Source organism: Danio rerio, chromosome 2, assembly GCF_049306965.1.
Source record: "Danio rerio strain Tuebingen ecotype United States chromosome 2, GRCz12tu, whole genome shotgun sequence".
In the NCBI taxonomy this organism is placed as follows: Eukaryota; Metazoa; Chordata; class Actinopteri; order Cypriniformes; family Danionidae; genus Danio; species Danio rerio.
In genome coordinates, this window is record NC_133177.1 from 12,421,057 (window position 1) to 12,445,248 (window position 24,192).

Consider the following 24,192-nt stretch of genomic DNA (forward strand, 5'->3'; position numbering starts at 1 on the left):
CACAAAATTTGAGTTCGGCTGGTTTTAAAATAGCAACATATCATGCCAAACACAACAAATAAATGAAAAAATGTATATATATTTTTGAACGTGAAAGAATGCATCTTAGGACTGGGACTCCCAAGGTTGATCAGACTAGTTGGTGTGTTCCACACGTTGCCTCTTGTCAGGTAACCCCGTAGCTTGTTGGCCCGATTCAGCATGTAGAATTGGTGTCAGCTAAAGACAGTGCTCTGATTGGCAATTCAGCAAAGAATCAGATCGTAGTGAAGTTTAAAGTAAACAGTTTATGCAAGGCATGTCCTACACAATGATAAAGATTAATGGATACAGGGTTGGGGAAAAAACATAAAATTTATCACGGATATCATTCGTCATGTGTGCATCATTTAAAGTTTAAAGCCTTTTATCTTTTGTAAAAGAGATGAAATCCAACAATTGATACTAATATTAAATGGTGATCAATAAATAAGGCGATAGGCTGTTTTGTTTTGTGACCTAACTGAATTACTAAATGACAGCCATGCACTCGAATTTAGGGTTATTTTGGTAGAACAAGACAGAGCTGTCCATTCACTGCTAAACTCTGTTTGCATACACTAATGACGATTCTCAGCAGCGACTCTAGCCTCCAGCCTTTAGTACTAAATATGTACCAAGTAAGTGCAGTACAGTTCATTATTTTGGTACCTTTGACAGTGGAAATGGACATAAATGCATACTGGACTTTACTGGTCAGTTGAAATGAGCCAATAGTCAGAACACAAGATTACAGCAGAGGCACTGCAGATTACTAAGAAGAATAAAAGAAAACTACAGTCCTGTGGAACCAAGTCAATGCAAGTGCTTAGAATGCCACATTTAGTCCAAATTTTAGTAACAAAATTGCTGGAGTGTCTACAGCATCAGTAGATCATTTAAGATTTCCTAGGATCATCATTAATCTAATGAAAAAATACAATTTGTAAGCAGTGGAGTGTGAAACAATGTTGTATAAATGCATCAATTAGCATACAACGTGTTGATGTCAAACTGTATCTGTGTGGTATGTGGTATGTGGTTTTGTACATATTTTTTAAAGTTGCAGTACTAGAAATAGAACTGGACCACAGGGCTGAGTGGTCATTTTACACCTGCCACAAAACTGTTAGTTCTGTTGACATTCTTGCATGCAGTTACTACAATGTGTTTTCAAGAACTCATGAAAGTGTTTTTTCTGGAGGTTTGTCACATCAGAGGAAAAGAAGAAGCAGGGCATTCAGAGGGACAACGAAGTTCTTCTACAGAGACGTAAAGATCAGGTCCAACCTGGCGGTGCCACGCTCAGCGTCACTGTACCCTACAGAGTGATCGACCAGCCACTCAAACTGGCCCCGCAGGACTGGTGCGTCCATCTTTCACTTACTAATTTCACATACATGTATCAACTAATTTAATGGATCCTTTTTTAGACATTGTTCATCAGTACTCATGGCACTGTTCTTTTTTTTTTGTCCTTTGTTTGGGTGTAAAAAAAGTTTATTTTAGAGCAGAATCCTGTCATTGAACATCCCCACACAGCCTAATCTGCTTAGATGAATATGATAATATGCGCCAAACAACAAAAATGCACAATAAAAATAAGACCGCAGTGAAAGAACCACAGTTAAGATAGCATCTGATCACAATGATTCTGTTTGCTTAAGCTCTGCAATTCAGCACTCTAGAGCTGCACGATTCTGGCTAAAATGGGAACTGCGATTTATTTATTTATTTTTTATTTTTTGCTTAATATAAAGATTACAATTTTCCCACCATTTTGTAGATGTAAAATAAAGCTTAATATGAGATTTTGTTTTTTCTCAAACATATGGTAAAACAACAATATTAATATTATGTGTAGGCCTCCTGGCTTCTATAAATAATTCTATTCTACTTATAATAATTCTGATGTTTGAATTATGTTTGAGATTTATGCTTGCAATTTGTCATTGACAACATTATTAGACCATTTTATTCTATGGTAAAATCAACATTATATAGGCTTGAGTAGTTATACTGACACTGTTAAACATTTATTTTCATGCACAACTCTGTTCACTATGAAAGGAAAAAAACATATCAAATACTTGTCGCAATCATAACTCTAAAATGCGAGATGATTATTTAAATGAAGTGCACGCTTTCAGTTTCATTTTCACTGCTAAGTGCTGTTCATACTTCGCGCGTGGCTCTCAAACAATCACTCTGTGCCACAAACTGTATATTATTTACAACTGTATTACCTGTTACGCACAGCATATGCAGGTTCTGTTTACTAAAGTAGAGGTATGCGCGTATATCATTAAGTAGGGTGCGCGTCCGCACAGTCAGCAGCTACGTCACGTGATTTCCCGGCCACGAAAACAGCATAATATGTAGACAAAAATGACAATTTTAGGTGAATTATACTTTATAAATACTGTTTTTGACTATTTTAACATCATTTAGAGGTGTCCATGTTCCTGAGCAATGTGCGCGAAACAATGAAAAGACTTTTGCAGCCTCCTTTGCTTCTCTCCTGAACTTGAAAATATGATTAACAAAATCGTAGAAATGCTGAATTAAGATTGTCTAGGAGTCTAATCGAGATCGAAAATTTTTTCGATTAATTGTGCAGCTCTAGATCACGCGTTTATCACTTATCATAACAAATCCTGTTTTGCCTTGTTTTGAGTACAATGTTAGTTTTTACTGTAAGTCAGCTCTCCAGTGTTTGTTTTTACTTTACAACATTTGTCTCAAATTTGATTCTTGGATGGCCGCAAGCCAGTGACTTTTTTGCTGTGAGGTGACAGCACTACCTACTTTCCAGATTGTCAATTCAAATTTAATTGAACCCTTTGTTTGTTTGCTTTATTGTTAAAAGCTATTTTTTTAAATTAAACGGTGTAAATTAATCCGATTTTGGCTAAATGTATATATCGTCACCCAACAATGCTTTGCTGAGACTTATGCAAATCAAGTCAAAGGCAGATTCTGCTTGACCAGTGTATTCAGCATTGAACTCCACTGAGTTATAAATGTGATTGTTTGTTTTTATTGCAATAAGTTATCATTTTAAATGTTAAACTGCATTAGTTAATACAAGTTGTCATAAAAAAATTGTGAAAAACTAGTACCGTTTTCTATTTATTTTGAAATATTAAGAAATAAATAAGGAAATTACCCATGGCAACTTTAATGTAACATAGCTTGGTATAAATACCTTCTGCCCATGGCTCTCAGTGATATTTGGTTTTTGGTCCTTCATATAAAAAAAGTTTGGGCACCCCCCTGCTCTAGAATTTCTGACTTTGATGGATGGAACCAAGGAACTGTTTTTTTTCACAACAGTGCAGAGGCACAACTACTAACTGTGTATTAGTACAGACTAATGAGATCCTGAGGTTTAAGGGCCAAATTATACTCGTCCATATTGTTCACTTTAAGGCCCAATCCCAATTCTATTTTTGTACCCCTACCCCTACTCCATCCCCATGGCCCTTACAACCAAGGCTTAAGAGGAAGGGCTTCAAAATTTACCCATAAGTATTGGGACAGCACTACACCACCTGCACACATCATCATATGTCCTCGCAATTTCTTGCTTCAATATGAGATCAGATGATTGCGACTGCCAGAGTGATTTCAGTTGTGTTATTTTTTTGGCATTGAAATTAATAAATTAATATGCTCAAAATTAGTAATTATAGGGTTTTCTCTTTAAGGGGGTCTTTCTAAACTTATCATCAGCAGAGATAAAAAGACCTGTAATGGGTGTGATAGACAAATGCGACATCCAAAAGTGTTGATGGTCCTCTTGGAATGTGATTGAGAAACACTCCAAAACTACTGGAGACTATTAAGCAGGTGTTGGAGGTGGTTGGAGCTAAACTCTTCAGAGCTGTGGCCCTCCAGGAGTTAAATAAAGATATTTATAAAATGTATAAATAAATATGCTCAAAATCAGTAATTATAGGTCTTTTTTTTTTTTAAGTTGACTGTCGTGCAATGGACAGTTTAAAGGGATAGTTCACTCAAATGAAAAATAACTCGCTGTTTTCACTATATCAAGTGGTTCCAAAAAGCAAAAACAAATACTATGGAAGTCAATGGTTTGTTACAGGTTATTGGAATTTTTCTAAACATCATCTTTTGTGTTTAACAAAAGAAAAAAACTCAAACAGGTTTGAAACAAGTTATGGGAGAACTATCTCTTTAAATCTGTTTAACCCTTAAAGACCTAGACGTATTTTGTGGGCACCTAATGGGCCTATATTATTATTATTTTTTAAAAGCAGTTTTATTGTTATTTTAGCAGTCAGCCTCAAGTGTTATATATTATTTTAAACAGGAGAACCTGAAGCTTCAATCTGTATCATTTAAAGGTTCAGTCTAAAACATTTTTTGGTCCAAAAACATATGAACAGACAGAAAATATTTTTTTTAAATAGTTTTTAAAAAAGTGGCATTTTCTAGTTATTACAAACAAAACCTCGTGAAGTTTTTTTTTTCTTTCTTTTAGAAATACACGCTATGATGTTTTATACTTCCAAAATAAATTTTGTCTACATCCACCTTTCCTTGAGCAAGTTATAGCAATTTATTTCAATGTTATTCTAAGGCTTTTTTCAGTGCATTTATTTACTGACAATGTATTTGCCCAAAAGTTCTGGAAATGAACTAAAAACAGAAAGATTGTTACAAAATAACAGAACACTGAAGCAAGTTTGACTTTTTTCAAATAATATATTTTCAGTTCCCATAAACAACACCACTTACAATGAACAAATAAAAAATAAGAAAACAAGAAATAATGCGTCAAAGTCCAAATAAACATGGTGCAAATCCTCAGTAAAATTTTTTTTATATAAATATTGACTATACTACACATAGTTACATAACTAAACTAGATTCAATATGGACCATCCTTAGGTTTTATGTGCCAGCATGAATATGGTGTTGACCCTGCTGTCTCTCAACTTTTGCGTTGCAGACAAACAGTCGCACTGCCATTTGCGTCCTTTGAAAACTGCAAGACCATCACTTCGTCTTTGCTGTGTCACTGTTTTGTCATGTTTTAGTGCTGTTGTGCATGCAAAAGTACTTAGTATGAGAATTATTTAATGCAAAACTTTTTTTTTTTTTTTTGCGATTATTTAGCCGTGCGTAAATGTACAGCCTATTTCTCATTCCGGGTTGTTCTAATAGCTGATTGCTGGTCCACAAAGCGAAACCTATGCTTATTGGTTGAGAGAGAGCGAGTTTGAACCAATCTGGGCATGGAGGAGGGACAATGTATCAATGCATCATGTCTGGTTTGTCCGAGCGTTCCTTTGTGAAATCAGAGGTGTCAAAATGTGATGACGTAACCACACTGATTTCGGAGCCTCCGAAGGTCCGTCAATGTAATGTTTTACAGCGATGGAAAGCTCTCTTCTTTATGCCAGTCTTTAAACTGTACTGATCGGATCAGCGGATTAAAAGTTATTAAACATTTAAGAACAGTACTTATTTTTAGCCACAGGCGGCTGTTTCAGTCTTTAAGGGTTAATGGTACATACGAGCACAGGCCACAATCAGTCAGTTTAAGACTGTTGTTGTTTGTACACAGGGATCGTGTTGTGGCGGTCTTCGTTCAGGGTCCTGCCTGGCAGTTCAAGGGCTGGCCGTGGCTACTGCCCGATGGATCCCCAGTGGACATATTTGCCAAAAGTGAGTTTGGTCTGAACATTACACAACAAAGATTATACAGAGGATATAGTGAGCTTCATGCCATGTTTATGCGTTTTTAGTTCGAGCCTTTCACCTGAAGTACGATGAGGCACGGATGGACCCAAACGTGCAGAAGTGGGACGTGACTGTGCTGGAGCTGAGCCACCACAAACGACACTTGGACCGGCCCGTCTTCCTGCGCTTCTGGGAAACACTTGACAGGTCAGGATGAAATGTGAAATGTTTTTTTGTTATGAAATTTTAGCGCTTCCATAACAATAAACAAATTTTTGTGTATTTTTCTGGCTGCCAACAGATATCTCAATGTAATGATATCTTACAAATCATTAATACTAATAAATGATTTTTTCGTAGATGATAGATATCACACGCACACACACACCCATTCTTAGAAAAGGAATGGCATTCATTTCAAATAAAAGCAGATGCACTCCACCTGTTATGTCTCTTTGGAAAATGTGGTTTGTCAAGCTGCAGTGATTTAGTAGTTGTGAAATGTGAAAGAATGTAGCTGACCTGTTTCATCATGGTCACACTGTTTTAATGTACAATTCTCACTAATAACAAGCCATTACCTATGAATTTGACCTCAAATTTCTAATTGGCTGCTTGTTAATAGTTAGGGAGTAGTTGGGTTTAGGTATTTCGTAGGATTAGGGATGTTGAACTATATTAGGGGTGTCATTCTGTGTAATCTAGAATAATCTTAAGGCACAGTCCTATTTGCATTTAATGCAACAGTCAACAAAACAGCACAATTTGGATCGAATCCTTAAAGGGCAGTTGCAAAGAGTTAAAAAAAAATGTTTGGGTATTCTGAAACTTCATGTACACACTGGGATATCAGAGGCTTTTTTTTGTTATTTGTTTTTTTTTACATTTTGTAAAAAGGAGCTAAATAATAGGTCCCCTTTTATTATAGGCAGGCATGTAATAAGCTACTAGTTATAATGAGAATTACTCCCTCTACTAAATGGTTTCCTTAATTATTAAAGGGCCATTTTCACAGAGCCAAAACAAACACACAGGCGCAGGGGAGAAAGATAGTGACCGCATTTACATGGACATCAGTAATTGAATTATTTGCTAAATTATTAATTTGTGGACCATAACTGCAGTTTGGCATGTTCACTTTCATTCAGGAACAAATCATGCATGCCCCATGACAAACGCGATATTGCATGCAAAGAAACTGCTGGAAGAGTGTAGTTTTAATGGAATGTTTGATACCGCATGTTGTATGAGAGAAAAAAAAACTCATTTCTCGGTAACTTAGATGCACTCGGTAGGTAGCATCAGAAAGCTTATTGTGTAGTGTATTTTGTCACAATTTTCAGCAAAAATTCTACACAACGGTAATAGTTTGATTAAGGTGTTTACATGATTACACTCGGGAGTGCATACTTCATCTATAATATGTAGTGAAAATAATGTGTTGTAAACTTAATAACTAAATGGTAATTTTTTAAATACTGTAAGAGTACTGTAGACTAACTAACTTTGCCTCTATATAAACAAACAGTAAAAAAAAGAACACTGATCATACACTTACCAAATCTGTAGAGACAGGATAATCAACACGAAGATGAGTGGCAACTCTGGATTTCACCATTTTCAGATACGAAAAGCTCTTGGGTAAAAATGTTTCTTACAAACATATTTCCGTCGCATGCATTGTAATCCACACGTGAGTCCAGCTGCGCTTTCATGAGGGGAAATGAAAACAAAACCTTTGTTGCAGCACATTTATAAACGCAACACTGACGACTGTTTTTCCACTTGTGACGTCTCTCTGCCATCTGAACACTGTAACAAGTAAAAACATGTATTCATGACAGTCTTCGAAACTATCATGCATTTTAGGGAAGTTGCACCTCATACACCGTAGAGCACGCCAATTGGTTTGAATCAAGTCTTTCTCATGAATGAATGCTGCACACTCGACCGCGTCATGTTGTACTGGCCAGAACAGATAGCCATTCTACATGCTGGAATACATGCAAGGATCTAATCGCTGTGCCGTAGCTTCAAAAATTTGTTTCAAACTGGAAAAACAAATTTACTCAAAATAACACAAAAACAACAAATTTTTACTTTTTTTTTTTTTTAAATATGTGTGTCCTAATAGTGTTTTTATTAGCATGGGACACACATATGATTGTTAACATATCAAATAATGTGTTTTGGTGTTTGGCCGGCCTTTAACAAAGAACACTGATCACACACTTGCCAAACTTGTAGAGACAAGGACAATCACAAACACAAACCGGAGCCGCGTCTTTTTTTTTTTTTTTTTAAAGGAGACGAGAGACAAATGCGGATTTCACCATTTTCCTGATTCGAAAAGCTCTTGCGTGTTAGCAGACCACTGTAATTCACACATGTGGGTCCAGACGAGAACTGTACTCTCATCGTTAGGGTTGTGTACCGAAACCCGATGCCATCAAGGCACTTGTACCTTTGTAACCGGTATGTACCGAACCCAATATGCATATGAATTTTGGTGCCTAATTTCGGTGCCACTGGTGCTGTAACAAGGATGTAAGAAGCATCAAGGGGTGCATCAAAGGCACACATAGGTACGTTTTGTCACACCATCTCTAAACATTTAACTCTGAGGGATACGCACAGGCGATGTCAGGCATTTGTTTTTGTTGCTAAGGGAATGGACGCACGCAGTACAGCGCATTCAGTGAGCTAGAGCGACTATTCAGATTAACACGTATGATCTCGTACATCAAATTTGCTTAAACTAAGCGTTCTAAAGCGTATTTTACAAGCAAGGATTCTGACACAGCAAGGTGAAGCAGATGTCAAACTTAATGACACATTTGAGGGCTCATGTAATCTACTTAAAGGCAGAGGAATGGATTGTCATCTGGCACTTTCAATGAGTATGTACATGGACACCAGTGCTCCGATTTTTATAATGATTAAGACAATACTCTGATTAAGAGTCTAGACTACCATGTAAACAGTGATTTTATTATTTTTTTTTTTTCATTACCTTAAAGGACCTCAGACACATGCGTCGCAAAATGCGAAAGTTTTTTCTTTCCATTCAACGTGCGGTATCAAATTCCTTTAAAAGAGCATTTTTCCACCAGTCCCTACTTAATGATCACATCAAACACCTCAATTTGTCAAGGGGGCATGAATGAAATGTTCTTGAATGAAAGTGAAAGTGCAGTTAAAGTCGAAAAATTAAAAAATGAAACACCTGAAATTACATGAAACTCTGGAGGAAACATGGATAGCGTAGCGATACAATGATATTAATCGATCCATTTACAATAACATATAAGACTGGATGATGAAAGGAACATTCAAAAAGCAACTCATGTAAAAACCTTAATCATATTATTGTCTTCTTCAGATAAGGCCAAATCAGATTATTGATTACCACTCAAACATCACAATCCCCAACCATAGAAAAAAGGAGTTCAGTATTTGATGACAGCCTTTCCACACGTTAGTAGTAAGCTAATGTAATTTCATAATGCAAATTTTAAATTCATGCTAATCAACAAATGATCAAAGAAAATATATTAATGTAATTCAAATATATAAAATATGAATTGATGGTCACTTTAAACTTTAATTATATTGTACTATTAAAATTATTATTTTTTAAGATTTTGTCAAATAAAAGATTTTTCTAGAGTGATCCACCATAATTTTGTGGCTCAAAAGTGTCGGTTCAGGCACCTTTTTGGCACCAGTACCATTTTAAAAGTATCGATTTAGCACCGGTATTGAAATAACCCCAAACAATACCCAATCTTACTCATCGTGGGTTAATAGAAACAAAACCTCCATTGCGGCACCTGTATAAACACAACACTGATAACCCATGTCTCCAAACAATTCGTCGTCTTCCATTTGTTTGAATTACGATTGGCAACACAACGTAGCGTCTCTCTGAACACTGTAACAGGTAAAAAGAGCCTTCAAAACTATATCATGCATATTCATAAAGTTGCATCTCATTCATAATAGAGAGCGCTGAATGGTGTTCGAAGTTTTTCTTATGAATTAATGCTGAAAACACAAAGACGTCACATTGTACTGGCCGGTACAGACAGCCAGTCTCCACGCTGGAATTTGCACAATGATCTCATCGACGTAATGTAGCTTCAAAATCTCTTTTTAAGCTGGAGGAAAGAATTTGCTTAAAATAGCGCAAAGACCAGTTTTAACTTTTTTTTTCGCTAAATATATATATGTCGAAATACTGTTTTTTGCAATGTGGGACATGATTGTCAACATCTCAAAAAATGTGTTTTAGTGTTTCGTGACCCTTTAATCCTGGACACTTGTAATCTTTATAAACAACTTAATCATCTCTCCTACAGATACATGGTCAAACACAAGTCCCACCTGAGGTTCTGAGAGCGCTGGCCGTACACCCATCAACACATCGAGGCCGTCGAGATGTTCCCTCCCTCCAAAGACGTGTCACGATGGACTGCTAGACCCCTCATTTCTCTCAAACCCCCCCTGAAAGCACTTGAGATTTCAGTACGCTTCTCCTTCTGCTGACACCAGTATGATTTGTAGTCTCTTCCTCCACTGTAGATGAGCAGGTCAGGGTGGGCGAGGGGAACTTTGGGTTGGTTCTTGTCATGTTTTCTGAGTAGATATGTATTTTTCAATTGTAAAGCAGTTGGTAATCAAGGCAGTTTCAGAAGTTTTTGTTTTTTTTGTTATCCAGCTCAAGCTAAAAAAAAAAAAGTTAAACTGAGAACCGTTAAAAATGGTGACTCGATGATCTGAATAAAATGACTGCTAAGAGCTCTTGTAATGATAAATTGTTTATTTCTTTCTCTTTTATAATTTTTTTTCTGCCTTCTGTTCTATGAAGTGTAGAGTAGTGCATTAACCTTCACTGCACAAATGCAAAAGATAAATATATCAGATTATGCCTCTGGGTTAAGGATAAAGTGAATTTAAAAGCAAACAGGACCACAGACGTAAATATCCACAGTGCTTTGGTTACGAATAAATCTGTATTTTAGATTGTTCATGGTGGATATTTTCTGTAATTCCGCAGTATTGGAAATTTTGTTCAAGTTTTACCCAAAAATTCAAGTACCGCTTGCATCTAATTGCTGTTTTGTTTAATGGACACTGCATTTACATCCATAAGGCAAAGTCAAATATTCACAAGGGTACAATTTCTTTTCTTTTTTACTTTTTTTTTTTTTTTTTGTTTTTTGAATGGCTGTTTTTTTGTATAAATGCGTTTGAAAGTAATGTTTGTTTTTAAACATTTCTGTTCAATGTGGATTATTAAAAAATTACAAAAAAGTATAAATAGTGATGTATACAGTGCTTGCAATCTAAAATGGATATAATGTGCAAAAAAATTGAACTCTACCAAAAATGCGCTCATCACCACTTCATTGGGTACACATTTACACAGTAAAGCCTGATTTATACTTCTGCGACAGGTGACCGGCGTAACCCACGGCGCAGGCAACGCGAGTGGCTGTGCATTTATACTTCTGCGCGCTGTCTCCGTTGGTCTGCATTAACACTTCCGAAACGCTAGTTGGCAGTGAGGTGTAAATATTCCTCTGTGTCGAGTTTCTTCGCTACTTTTTTGCATTTCCTGAACAATTCCGGGATGTACAAGTGGCTCAAACTCGCTCATTTTGAGGCAGGAACCGGCGGACGTGCAACAACTTTAACTATGAGGTAAACACAAAACAAAACTTTCCATCCGGAGCTCCTTCACGGTACTCCACACTTGTAAACAATCGCTCGCACGGCGTCGCACCATTCGCACGGCTCTCGGTCCTTACGCTACGCGTCGTTGCGACGTGTAGTTACATTTTTTGAGAGGTGCACATCAGTGACGGCGATGGCCACGGCGAAGGGCTATGCGTCAGCGCCGTAGCGTACGCCGGTGTTTGACGCAGAAGTATAAATCAGCCTTAAGAAGGAAGAAGAAGAAATGTGATTGTCAAACTGCTGATATATCACTTTTTTTTTTTTTAACTCACACAATTATCAATAGGATTTATAGGAATTTAGAGGAAAATGCCAAATCTTGTTTTGGTGTATAGAAAGATGACAGTAGCCCCTTTCACACAGTGACACCGGTTAATATCCAGAAAATTTCTGGAACGACTTTACCGCTAAATTTAAGGACGTTACAGATTTTTTCCGGAAAAGACATTCACACATCCATTTTACAATACTGGTAAATTCGGACATTATTAACCAGAAATGACCTCTAAACGGCTGTGCTTGTAATTGTAAACATTTGACTACATTACAAACTCCGTGGATGTACAATTGTTGCAACTTCGATGAAAACATATGAAGGAACACTTTCACATGTCGAGATGTACATAATATGTGTGTATGCTGGCGCTTAGCACTGCTTTACGTGCACACACGTCAGAGCTTAAAGGTAAACAAACAACGGCTTTTCGTTAGCATTTTATCGATAACTTTATTACACAGTTGGCATCAAGAAGGAACAGAAGTGTTATCTGACTAACATCTTGCAGCTAAATGTGTGTGGAAAAAGATTAAAAGGTTTTGATTTTCATGAACCACGTGGATGTGAATGCGTCTTGAGTGTTCTAATTGGCTTAAGTAGACGTCTCACGTCAGCGCGTTCGAGACCTTAACTTGCTCTTTCTAATAATCTTCCTTCTGCGTTCACACATGGCAGCATTCCGGCAAATTACCAGTAAGGTTACAACTTCTCTTTCTGCAAAATTGCCGTAACAAATTTATCGGTATTTTCAAAAAAGTCCTGTTCACACATACAGACCTTTTCGGAAAATTGCCGGTAATTTTCCGGAAAGGTCTGTATGTGAGAAAGGGGCTAGTAACTTAAATAAATTGAAACTCTGAACACACAACCTGTCAAACCTTGAAGTAGATGAGCTACAGCAGCAGAAGAATACAGTGACTGTTCAATGTCTTAAATTTGTCACAGAACACATGTACTTTAAGTATATAAAATATTTACCATTCAAGCCATGCCTAATTGCAAAGTTGTTCTTACTTTCTCAATGTTTTATTCACTTAAGTGTTTAAACCAAAAAAAAAAAACTATTTTATTCAATTTTTTTTACCCCTTCCCCTTGGCCCTTTAAATGGAGTGTGAAGGGGAAGGCCTTCAAACTTTAGCCCTATGAAATGGAACAGCACTACAACAACTGCACACGTCATCACAATCTCTTGCTTTATATGAGATCAGACGATGGCGGCTGCTGTAGTTATTCCAGTTGCTTTATTTTTGGGTATTTATCCTCAAGAAGTCACTGAAGGCGTATATTATGTTATCATAATGATATAATGTGGCAATAACATCGTAGCTGTACTGTTTATTTACACAGTGGCCATATTCATCTATGTAAACACATCAAAAACAACATTAACATAGCAGACACTGTAAAAAGCTCATTCTCAGCCACTAGACTTTTCTGACAAGGGATTCCAGCTTCAGAATGTTGTGGGACTGCTATACAGGAGTTATTATTAGGGATTATAGATGACGAAATTTTGCGGTAATTTTTTAGTTGTTTTTTTTTTTTGTTTCTAAAGCATGATGATAAAACATGTGTGGTTATGAATATATTAAAACATGTGCTTGTTCGTTGTAAAAAATAATTGACAAATACTAATTTGTGGATCTCCTTACTTCCGGGTGCAGCTATCCTGCTTTTGTGGCTGGTGTATTCTTGAAAAATTTCTAACCCCTTGGTTTCGAGTGTGGTCCTAAAAAAATCTAATTTCGAAGGGCTATCTACCCCTTCCCCTTCCTCTTTTATGGGTCCCAGTGCAGCAGAAGTTGTCATATGGAATCAGATTAGTCTCAAAAGAAATTCACGCAAATGACACGATGTACACATGCGTAGCCAAATTCACGTGCATAAAATCAAATTCACGTGCGTAAAATATTTATTTATTCACAAAAAATTTTCACCTGCACAAAATAAAAATACATTTTCATAAAATACGTTTCACAAATGCAAAACACCACTTGCAAATGTATAAGAATGTACAAAAAGTTTTGAATGTTTAAAACTTGCGAGTTCATCCTGAATGAGAATGTGCAAATCCTCTTTCATGTACGACTCCCCCTGGATGCGTGTGTGCGTATTTTTGAGACTTTGCTGCCAGAGTCAGGACTACTCGTACCTTTCAGCCAATCAGATGAGAGCTGTATTCAATAAAACCAACTCTGCGCTTCTTTTGTGCAGACTGTTTCTCTCCAGCATGGCGAACAGAGAAAGCAGCAGTCGCACTTTTTAAAAATGTATTTATTTGACCATATCCTCACTCTTTTTATCCATTATTTTGCCACAGCTCAGCTTTTCTTATTTCTTATTTCATGAGCAACATGCATCCTGCAGGGTAATGATAAGTATCATTCCGGCCCCGCCAGTATAGCAGCGCTATTGTGGTCCAGTGGTCAGCACGTTGGGTTACCATGCCCTTAGACTTGTGTTCAAACCTCACCTAAATTGATTTTTTTTTTTCCATTTTTATTGTTAAGACATAAAACTAAGGTTGTTGAACATTTGAAGTTCTAAAGCAGCTGTTTTCTTGAAAAAGACGTGATAGTGTCATTAGAAACTTAATGAAACTGATAAAAAAAAGATATTTACTCGAGTGAGGATCTTTATTTTTTTTTTCAGTTTTCAGAATTATTATTGAGTCTAATCTGTCTCCATAGTCATAGTTGGGTAAACTTTGAACGCATCGAATAGGAGAGTACAACATGTAAATTGTTGTATTATTTTGTTTAAATATAAAAAAAACTCCACAATAGTAATTGCAATAGACTTTTACAAAAATAAAAAAGTAACAATTGTGTGGGACAACCGAAAGAGAAAACAATGTCAAATTTACTGTTCCACCCATACGTTAGAAAGACCCCACTTTTTATGTAATTTGCTGCAAAGATGATATAATACAAAGTATAGCTTTATAATTACATATGTACATGTTTTTTTTAATCAAAATATTAAAAGTGTTTCAAGGGTTTAAATGCTGATGACCATTAGTCATAACAATCTTGTAAAAATTGTCCATTATTGTGTAAATAGAATTTTATGATGGTTATCTGGAGGTGGGTAATAATAGGTAGGGGTTTTAGGGAAAATTTGGCCAAAACTGCAGGGTTGTACTTTGTCAGTACTCAGTTTGTATCATTGCAGAATAGTGCTTTTTACCCTTTTTTGTTTCTGGCACTATACTGGACCCCAATATACTTTTAAATGAAATCAAATAAGGAACTGAAATGTTGTAAACTGGCTTGCTTTGCTTGAGACTTGTGGTCATCGATGGATTTGCTCTTTAGTGTTTAAACTTTTAGCAGTGAAAAATAAACCACACTGAACTAAACTGAACTTCAACTCTGAAAACTTTACTGACAGTTTCAATTGACTAAAACTTCTATGTTAAGCTGCTTTGACACAATCTACATTGTGAAAGTGCTACAGAAATAAACATGAATTGAATTGGACCTAATTTGGGCAAAAGGATATTATGTTGGGTTTGCCTCAGCAGTTTAGGAGAGCTCATTTTGGCTGCTAAATGCCTCTTAGCTACTGTTGGTCTATGGCAGAGGTGGGCAAACTATGGACCGCAGGCCATATGCGGCCCGCTGAACACTTTCATCCAGTCCCCGAGGGAGTTTTTAAAATGCTGAATGCAGACATGATGCAGTCTCAGAACGATGCAATCTCGACCACGCATGCGCATTTATATAGATGCAATCTTAGCCACTCATGCGCATTTGAACAAACCCAGACCCTTCTCAACGGTTTGGTTCAGAATTAGTAAATTAATGATGCAATTACAAGTGAACGCCATGTGATGGCAGTACAGTTAGCGCAAACAGTAGAATTAGAACACACTCTCGGATATTACAGTTTTTTACAATTGCTATGGCACTTTTTTCAGTACATTTAACAAGTTTCCTAAACTCTTAACACAGTTAGCACAACATCCGTCTTCGTGGGCTATACAATTTACACATTTCTTGTTGCTTTAACACAAAATGCATCCAGTTAACACAAATTTAAAATGCTTAAACTTCTTTTACACACAAACTCAACCAAAACCAAAACAATGTAATTTTACAGTCCAATTTATCAATGCTGTCACACAGTATGTCAGAACAGATAACATCATGTTCTAAACAGAACCTATATAGGCTAAAGCCAAAGTGAACAGCTGTTCATACTGTCAAATGAAACACAAATATATTCCCTGCATGTATGTATGTATGTATGTATGCGTGTGTGTGTGTGTGTGTATATATATATATATATATATATATATATATATATATATATACACACACACACACACACACACACACACACACACATACATACATACATACATACACTGAGATTTTTGAAAGGAACAGTAAGCACATTGCAGAACTCTGTCACCAATATGTCCAGATAAGGTTATGCAATACAATAATTACTTTATGCACAGTGTGTTTTGCAGTAAACGAATCTATAAACCTGCCGTTCATTAGTACATACATTAGCTATAGTACAGTGAACCATTTACACTGTGTCTAATTACTTTTAGAGAGTCATGAAGTTGGAGGTCAATCAAGTCCCACATGAAATTATCTATGTTAACAAGACTGACTTCAACTTGGCGAAAAGGCGTCGCCGTAGGAGAAACATAATAGGCCAAAGGAACATTGTTACCTTGCCGGGCCAGAGAAGAAGTCGGGCAAATGCAGAAGACCAGGCAGAATTGAAAATTACTTTGTTTTTTTTATTATAATTGCGATGGTTTTTCTGTTTGTATATCTAGCAGTGATGTCCTTTTGCAAATAAAGTCTGTACTGCAGCAATTCTATGTCTGTATTTTTTAAAATCAACTGTAAATTTTATAAAGCAATTTTTTTCTTTATTTTTGTATTGAATCATTGCAGTAAAAGAAAGAAAATGCCTGCATTTACTTAACCAACAAAATGAAAATGTAGAGAGTCTTAAAATATAAGGATAGAGCTGACACACAAACTAATGCAGTTTCTGTAATTTTAGCTGATGATAGTGTTTTTATTGTCAGTGTTTTCTGATTGACTGAATGTTTCTGTTGAAAGAGAACGTGTTTGTGTTTTGAACAATTATGTCATTTTGGAACATGTTTGCTGTGTTTTGTTAGACATAGTGTAATGTGTTAGTTTATTATTGTATTTTAAAAAAGCAGTTTAGAAGTTTAGTTTACAATGTTTGATTTTGAGCATGAAATTAACTGTTTTGCCAATTGTGTGTTTTAGGTGTGTTGCTGCGTTAAGAGTTTAGCAAACTTGTTAAATGTATTGGACAAACTGTCATAGCCATTGTAAAAAACTGTAAACTGCACTTGACCATTAATGACTGAAATAATGAGGAACAAAAAAAAGAGACTCTGAATGTCGTGTGTGGAGGGAAGAATGGTCAACAAAATACTTCTTCACCAATATCTGACAGAAAGCAGTAGGTCTAATATGCCAAGAAAGTATTGCTGTTTTTAAAGACTACAACCTAAGGGGCCGATCACACTGAACGTGCTTTATGCGTTAAGAGGCACCTGTTTTGAATGGTTTACTAATGGCTGCGAGGGTTTTGCGCGCTGCTTATGCGCCCTGTGTGCCTCGCGTTTTAACTGCCTGCTGCGCCTTGCATTTTTGCCGTAGCAGACTCCTGACTTTGACACTCTTGTGAAGAGAGGGGACCAGGCTCATTGTTCACATTAACACATTCATAATAACATGACTTGGAATAACAAAGACTAAGATTCTTCTTTTGTTTTATCTCATAGTTTTATGATTGATATGAGCATATTTATAAAAGCTCAAATAAGATTGTAGTACATTTGACTCAAATTATATAATAATTACTGGTTAAATGTGTCAATTTTTGTCATAGGATATATTTTCCATGCATACATCCGCTTTATAAAGTCAAAGATTTGTGGTTTTTATCAAGTTTTATGATGACTGATCTATATATTCTAAAAGCAGTGCAAATTAGATTATTATAAATTTGACTGAATAGTTAACTTTAAGAATTATTTTTAATGTGTTAATATAAGAATTTTTCTATCAAACTATCTTTTCTATTCTCCACTGTAAAAAAATGTTACATTATTATTATAATTATATTTTGTAAGGTATTATTTTGTTTTATGATGATTTATAAATAAATATAAATAAATATAAATGCAAATTAGAATTAATGTAAATTTGACTTAATAATAAAAAAAAATCTGTTTTGTGTTAATGTGACATGTTTCTGTCCGATATTACATATTCCATGCATACTGCACTATAAATAAGTATTTTTTTAAGGAATTTGACCTGTGGCCCTTCACTTGGTTTGCAAAACTTAATGTGGCCCTCTGGTCTAAAAGGTTTGCTCACCACTGGTCTATGGCAATTACACAGTCAATGAATCTGTTCTCTAACTCCCAGGTGTTCAGTTACTGACCAGCATCAACCCTGGCTTTTGCCCTATCAGGATGCTTTTGAAGTGGTTGACTCTTGGTACTGCACAAAAGCAGCTTACAAGAAGCATACCTCTCTTGTCAATTACCCTGCTCCTCTTTAAAATTACAAATAAGTACTCAGAAGAAAAATACAATGTAACAGTGCCAAAAGCAGCTCTAAAGTTAAAATAATTGAAAATTTGGTATAAAAATTTATCAGTATAAAACAAATTCTGTTCATTAGGTGCTTTCAATTCAGGTTTATCTCCAGTTCGGTCGAGGCAAATGTCATGATTAAAGGATGTGATTTACTGTAGTGCAGCTTTACTGAACCCAACAAAGCAAGTCAAATGACAAGGACCCAAAACTCCATTATTTAACAAAAATGGAGAACACACTTTAAAGTTTACACTGTATGGTACCTGGAACTTTTTAGCATCACCTCAACTGTGAACAGTCATCCATGCAGCACAGATCATCTGCAGAATTCTTTTTGCACAAATAGTTTTTAGTCCCAATAAGTTAAACACTTCTGTTTCCTTTATTAAATGTGGGTCAAAAAGTTAGACATCCAATTGTATGATCAAGATGGTGCGGCCAATGGCTACCTCAATGTAGGTACCAGCTGTTTTGTAAAGTCATTCTTTAACCAGTGATGAATAATAGCACATAAGCACACAATAAATTGAATTTAAGTTTAGCTCTTCTTTATGTCTGCTTATCCGGGGTTGGGTCGCGGGGGCAGCAGTCTCAGAAGAGATCTCCAGACTTCCCTCTCCCCAGACACTTACTCCAGCTCCTCTGGGGGGATCCCGAGACGTTTCCAGGTCAGAGACTTCGGCCCAATCCCAATTCTACCCATTAGCCCTTCCCCTTACTCCTACCCCTGGTTTTGCATGTGCATGACAAGGGGTAGGGGTGTCCCAATTCCCTTTTGCTTCAAGGTGTAGGGCTAAGGGGAAGGGTTGAATAAACATCCGAACAAAGATTTTTCAGGACCACACTCAAAGGGTAAGAAAATTTCACAGAATTCACCAGCCACAACGGCAGCATTGCTGAACCCAAAAGTAAGGAAATCCACAAATTAGTACCTTTTGTCATTATTACAAATTTTTACAACAAAAAACATGTTTTAATATATTCATAACCACGTTCATGTTTTACCATCATGCTTAAAAAAAAAAAAAAAAAAAACGATAAATTTGGCGATCTATAATCCCTAATAATAACTCCTGTACAGCAATCCCACAACATTCTCACATTCAAAGACACTCAAATCCCCTGTCAGTAATGTCTAATGACTGGGAACAAGCTTTTTACAGTGTCCGCTATATTGTTAACTTTTTATATTATTAATATTGTTTTTGGTGTGTTTACACAGATGAATATGGCCACTGTGTAAATACACGGTACAGTTACGATCTTATTACCACATTATATCATTATAATAATATAATATGTCTTCAGTGATTTCCTGAAGATAAATACCAAAAAATAACACAACTGGAGTAACTACAGCTGTCGCGATCATCTGATTTCAGTGAAGCAAGAGATCACGATGACATATGATGACGTGTACAGGTGCTGTAGTGCTGTCCCAATTCTTAGGGGTACATTTTGAAGCCTTTCCCCTTAACACACAGTTGTAAGGGCCAAGGGAAAGGGGTAGGGGTACAAAAATAAAATTGGTATTGGGCCTCAGTACCTCTAGCATGCCCTTGGTCTTCCCCAAGGCCTTCTTCCAATAGGACATGTTTAGAACAACTCCCTAGGTAGGCGTCCAGGAGACATGCAAAAAAAGATGCCCAAGCTACCTCAGCTGATTTCTTTCGATGTGGAGGAGGAGCAGCTCTACTCCCACCCCTACCTGGGTGACAGAGCTCCTCACTCTATCTAAGAGTGCGCCCTGCCCTTCGAAGGAAACTTGTATCCGAGATCTTGTCCTTTCGGTCATGGCCATAGGTGAAAGTAGGTATGTACTCTTGTGAGTTTGAGCTTATTTTGATTATTCAGATTATTTTTTGGATGTTCTAATCAGAAAGCAGTGGTTCTGTTTAAATTCTTGGTCAGAAATGAGGGATGCGTGCCCACTTTAAGTATTCTTTACATTTCATCTTGTCAAATCACATGCATAAAGTGCAAGCCACCTACAGTATCTTTTTTACTACGAATACCCTGTGATCACAAAGTGATTGCATGTGACAGCCATCAAAAGGGGATTAAAAGGTTTGTCAGAATTTAACCAGATAAAGTAATGCCTGCTCTCTGCTGTAGCAGCCGCTGCAGCTGATATTAACATTTCTACGGTATTGCCTCAGGCGATGACGATCATGCTGCAATACCTTAAGTAACCATGAGTGGCCAAACTGTTGATCAAGGGATTAGTATTTGTAATTTTGCTCCCTGAACGCCTGACTGATTCTCAAAGACCAAAAGCTTGATTGCAAAAGATGTTGTAACATTTCATCACTCGCTTTCCAGAAAGAGAAGGAACTGAGACAGCCAAATGAGGGGAGAGAGTGTTTAATTGCTACTGGTTGAAGGTAAGGTTAAACACCAGCAATCACTGTGCTTGAAAATAAAGAAACTCAAAGATGAAATTCCCAATTAAAGGTAACAGAGATTACAAACGTGACATTCTGTTATGAAGCGAATGGGTAACTACAGGCCACGCAAAGGGTTGAGGCTGAAACATCTTGCCAAGTGTTCCAAAAGCTCTGTTCAGATGCGTGCTGATATCACTGACCATATCCAATGTCTGTTAAAGGCAAGTCATTTCACTCGGCGGCCATCTTTGAAATGCCTCTCAAGCAGTATGCTCAGACATTCTGTTTGAAAGGAGAAACATCAGATTCTACAAAATTGCTTGCAAAGCTTAAGATTAAATTTCATATTAGGGAATCCAAAATAAGATTAAACAACGAGTTTTAGTTTCATTTCTAAATGTTCAAATCACAAAATCTGCAGAATCACAAGTCTGGTCTAAGCCCCTCCCCCAGGGAATCATCAGTCTATAGTGATCGATAAATGGCTCCTTTATTAGAAAGCGGGGCTTCATTCATCATATTGACCATTAGATTTTTCACCATTCAAAATCATGTCTCGAGTATTCTATCCGCTTGTCATGATGAATTGTTGACATGAAATACTGTTTCTGGGATCGAGCCACTACTTATTTGAATTGAGAAAATATTCTTTTACGAGCACATTTAGTCATATCACACATTCAAGTGAATTTTATATAAAATCATAGTGTACACAACAGTCTTGCTCCTTGTTTATGATGGAACATTGGCAGCATAGGGTCATTTTGAAAACATAACCCTATATAGGTTTCTGGAGATCACAAATTATGTAGCCAGAATGGGTCAATTTGTGCTTTTCAAAATACTATTGGTTTTGTGGCGTTCAGGTAAGGGGGAGAGTGGAATAATTGGTCGGTTGGTCAGTTAACAGTGGCGTCAAGTGGATTTACGTGTGAACAGCAGGCGCCAATGGCATTCGTGAGGGAAATTTGAGATCTGAAAAAGCATACACAGCAGCCTCTGGCTTATTTGCCTAAACAAACAAAAATGTAGCTCCTAGGACGTATTTTATATTGGATGTACTCCAGAAATGTATGTAGTAGGGGTACGTTTTTAAAATGAGCTTGTGTTAAACATTTGGTTCGCTATACAACTCTGTGCAAGACTCCCATACTTGTTTGCTAACTACAGTTTAAATCATTGTCTAAAATTGGCAGTTGAGGATGTCCTCAACATTGATCAGCAGTACAGTACATCATGTCCCAAAACAAGTGGGGGTCACACTTTACAATAAGGTTCATTAGTTAATGTTAAGTAATGCATTTACTAACATGAACAAACAATGAACAATACATTTACTACTGTATTTATTCATGTTAGTTAACGTTAGCAACCGGAGGAAACCTACACGAACACAGAAATGCCGACTCGCCCAGCTAAGGCTCAACCAGCAACCTTTTTGCTGTGAAGACCACTGAGCCACCATGTCGCCCTCAAGTGTTAATATTCTAATCAAAAACAGCAGAAGAACATTGTCAAATGAGCAAATGTTGTATTGGCTTTCAAAATATCATCATGTAAAAACCCAATATAATAAAGGAAGGGTAACTCAAGCTTAAAAAATACATCAGCTTTTCTTTCTTTGCAGGCCTATCTTGAAAACACTAAAATTGAGTATTGATTGGTCCAGCATCACTATACCTAATCATTTTACAGCCCAAGCAAAGAATTTAGCCAAATTTGCTGTCAATCTGTCTTTTGGACCATGTATCCACATTAAAGGTTCAGGACACCCTGGAGAATTTTTTTATTTTATTTTAACAGATTTGTTTGTGTTGAGCATCAGTTAAGACAATGTTAGCACCTGTCAGCTTTGTTTGTGGGGAAAACTAGATAATTTTGAGCTTTTGTCAGCTAATTTCAGCTTCCGGGTTTCAAATGATTTTTGGGGAGGGATCAAAATCGGCGACGTAGCACAGTACTGCAAGTGAAATCATGACGCGTCGGTTTCTCATTATTATTCATAGCGGAGTTTTCTTATCCTATAGGAAGAGCCGGCTGCTTAATTATTCATGAGACCACGTGCATTCCGAAGGCAGACCTGCCAGTTTCAAGCAAGCTGTGAGACACAGACCAACGGAACGCAGTAGCCATTCATGAAGGCTCGTATGTGTTTGTTTCCATGATCCACGGGGTTTGTTGCATGTTTTATCCCCGCGATCTTGTCAGGGCCGATCATACAGCAAAGCTGTGTGTGTGTGCTGCAAGCATTTTTGTCGGGAGAGCAACACGAGAATTGAAGAATGGCGGATGTTGACTTGTATCAGGAGTTCGTTCACATTCAGACACATCGCCGTGCTGCTGTGTTTGCCTAAATCCTCTGTATTACCAGCAGGGCTAATGGTTAAAATAGACAGGTCAGGAGACCTGCTGCACTGAGTCTGCATTCAGATCTATAATAGACCCGGGGGTCGAGGGAGAATCCTCATTTATAGTGTTTACATGAACACACTTATCTTTATAATGATATAAATTGTGGTTATGTGTATAGGAAATTACAAATAACAAATGTAGCAGGGCATTAAATTACGGTTTATTTCTTTGCATTTTAACGTTGTAAACTATAAACTCATGCGTCTCCTCAGGGATTGTGTCTCATTTTGTGAGCTAACTGTCAACAACAATTGTTCGCTCCCCTTCTCCCCTGCTGGCCACGCCCACTCCTGCCCGATGCTCGCGGAGCTCCACGCCCATTAATCAGGCATCTTTTGAAAAATTCTGAAGTAGACTTTAACCGAAAGTGGGGGGTGTCATGGCCCTTTAAATGCAAGTACATGTTCCTACTGGACACTACAAGATGAGATGGGATGAGAACCGTTTTCAAGGTATACCACAGTTTGGAAAAGTCAAGGTTTTAAAACCGCCAAAATTTTCTGTAAAACCGCTTCTAAAGTATGTGTAAGATTTTTATTTACTTTTTTTTTTTTTTTGTATCTCTCTAGCAGAAAAGATATCCAAAGATGATGTTTTAAATTGTAATGAAATCTGTGTTTTTAAAACTAATGAAGACTGCAGAAGTCAATGGTTTATTTGAATTATATAGCCTGACGTGTTTACTGCTCCAAGGTTTCACAAATCTTTAAAAAAAAAAAAAAAAGAATATATTGTTTTCAAAGGGGAAAAAAGTTTTAGTTTTTTTTACCCAGACATTTAAAAAGAATATATTTTAGAGCAGTAATCACAATACGGTGAAACCGTGATGTTTTTATCCAAGGATATCATACTGTCAGAATCTTATACCGGCCCATGTCTGCCACAAGATCATCTAAATCATGGGGATCACCAACCTCAGTCCTGTTGGGCTGGTGCCCCTATTTCACATCAGTTTAGTAATATATTGCAGCCCAATCAAAGTCATGGTTATCCAAATTTGCTGTCAGCCTGTCCTTTGGACAAA

At 36.8% G+C, this 24,192-nt stretch overlaps 2 protein-coding genes across 3 annotated transcripts in view; both read left to right on the forward strand.

Moving 5' to 3' along the window:
- The window catches only part of cdc73 (cell division cycle 73, Paf1/RNA polymerase II complex component, homolog (S. cerevisiae)), a 56,633-nt gene extending 45,595 nt beyond the window's left edge, over positions 1–11,038 (forward strand). The window contains exons 14-17 of one of the 2 annotated variants that reach the window (NM_001291396.1): positions 1,223–1,384; positions 5,615–5,715; positions 5,796–5,937; positions 10,092–11,038. In NM_001291396.1, the coding sequence (NP_001278325.1) occupies positions 1,223–1,384; positions 5,615–5,715; positions 5,796–5,937; positions 10,092–10,128 (442 nt within the window). In that variant the 3' untranslated portion in view covers positions 10,129–11,038. Of the gene's footprint in view, positions 1–1,222; positions 1,385–5,614; positions 5,716–5,795; positions 6,172–10,091 lie in introns of those variants that run through there. The other variant, NM_200348.2, reaches the window with a different exon arrangement.
- Positions 1–24,192, forward strand: part of ro60 (Ro60, Y RNA binding protein) — a 489,528-nt gene that overhangs the window by 68,502 nt on the left and 396,834 nt on the right. The window lies entirely within an intron of this gene.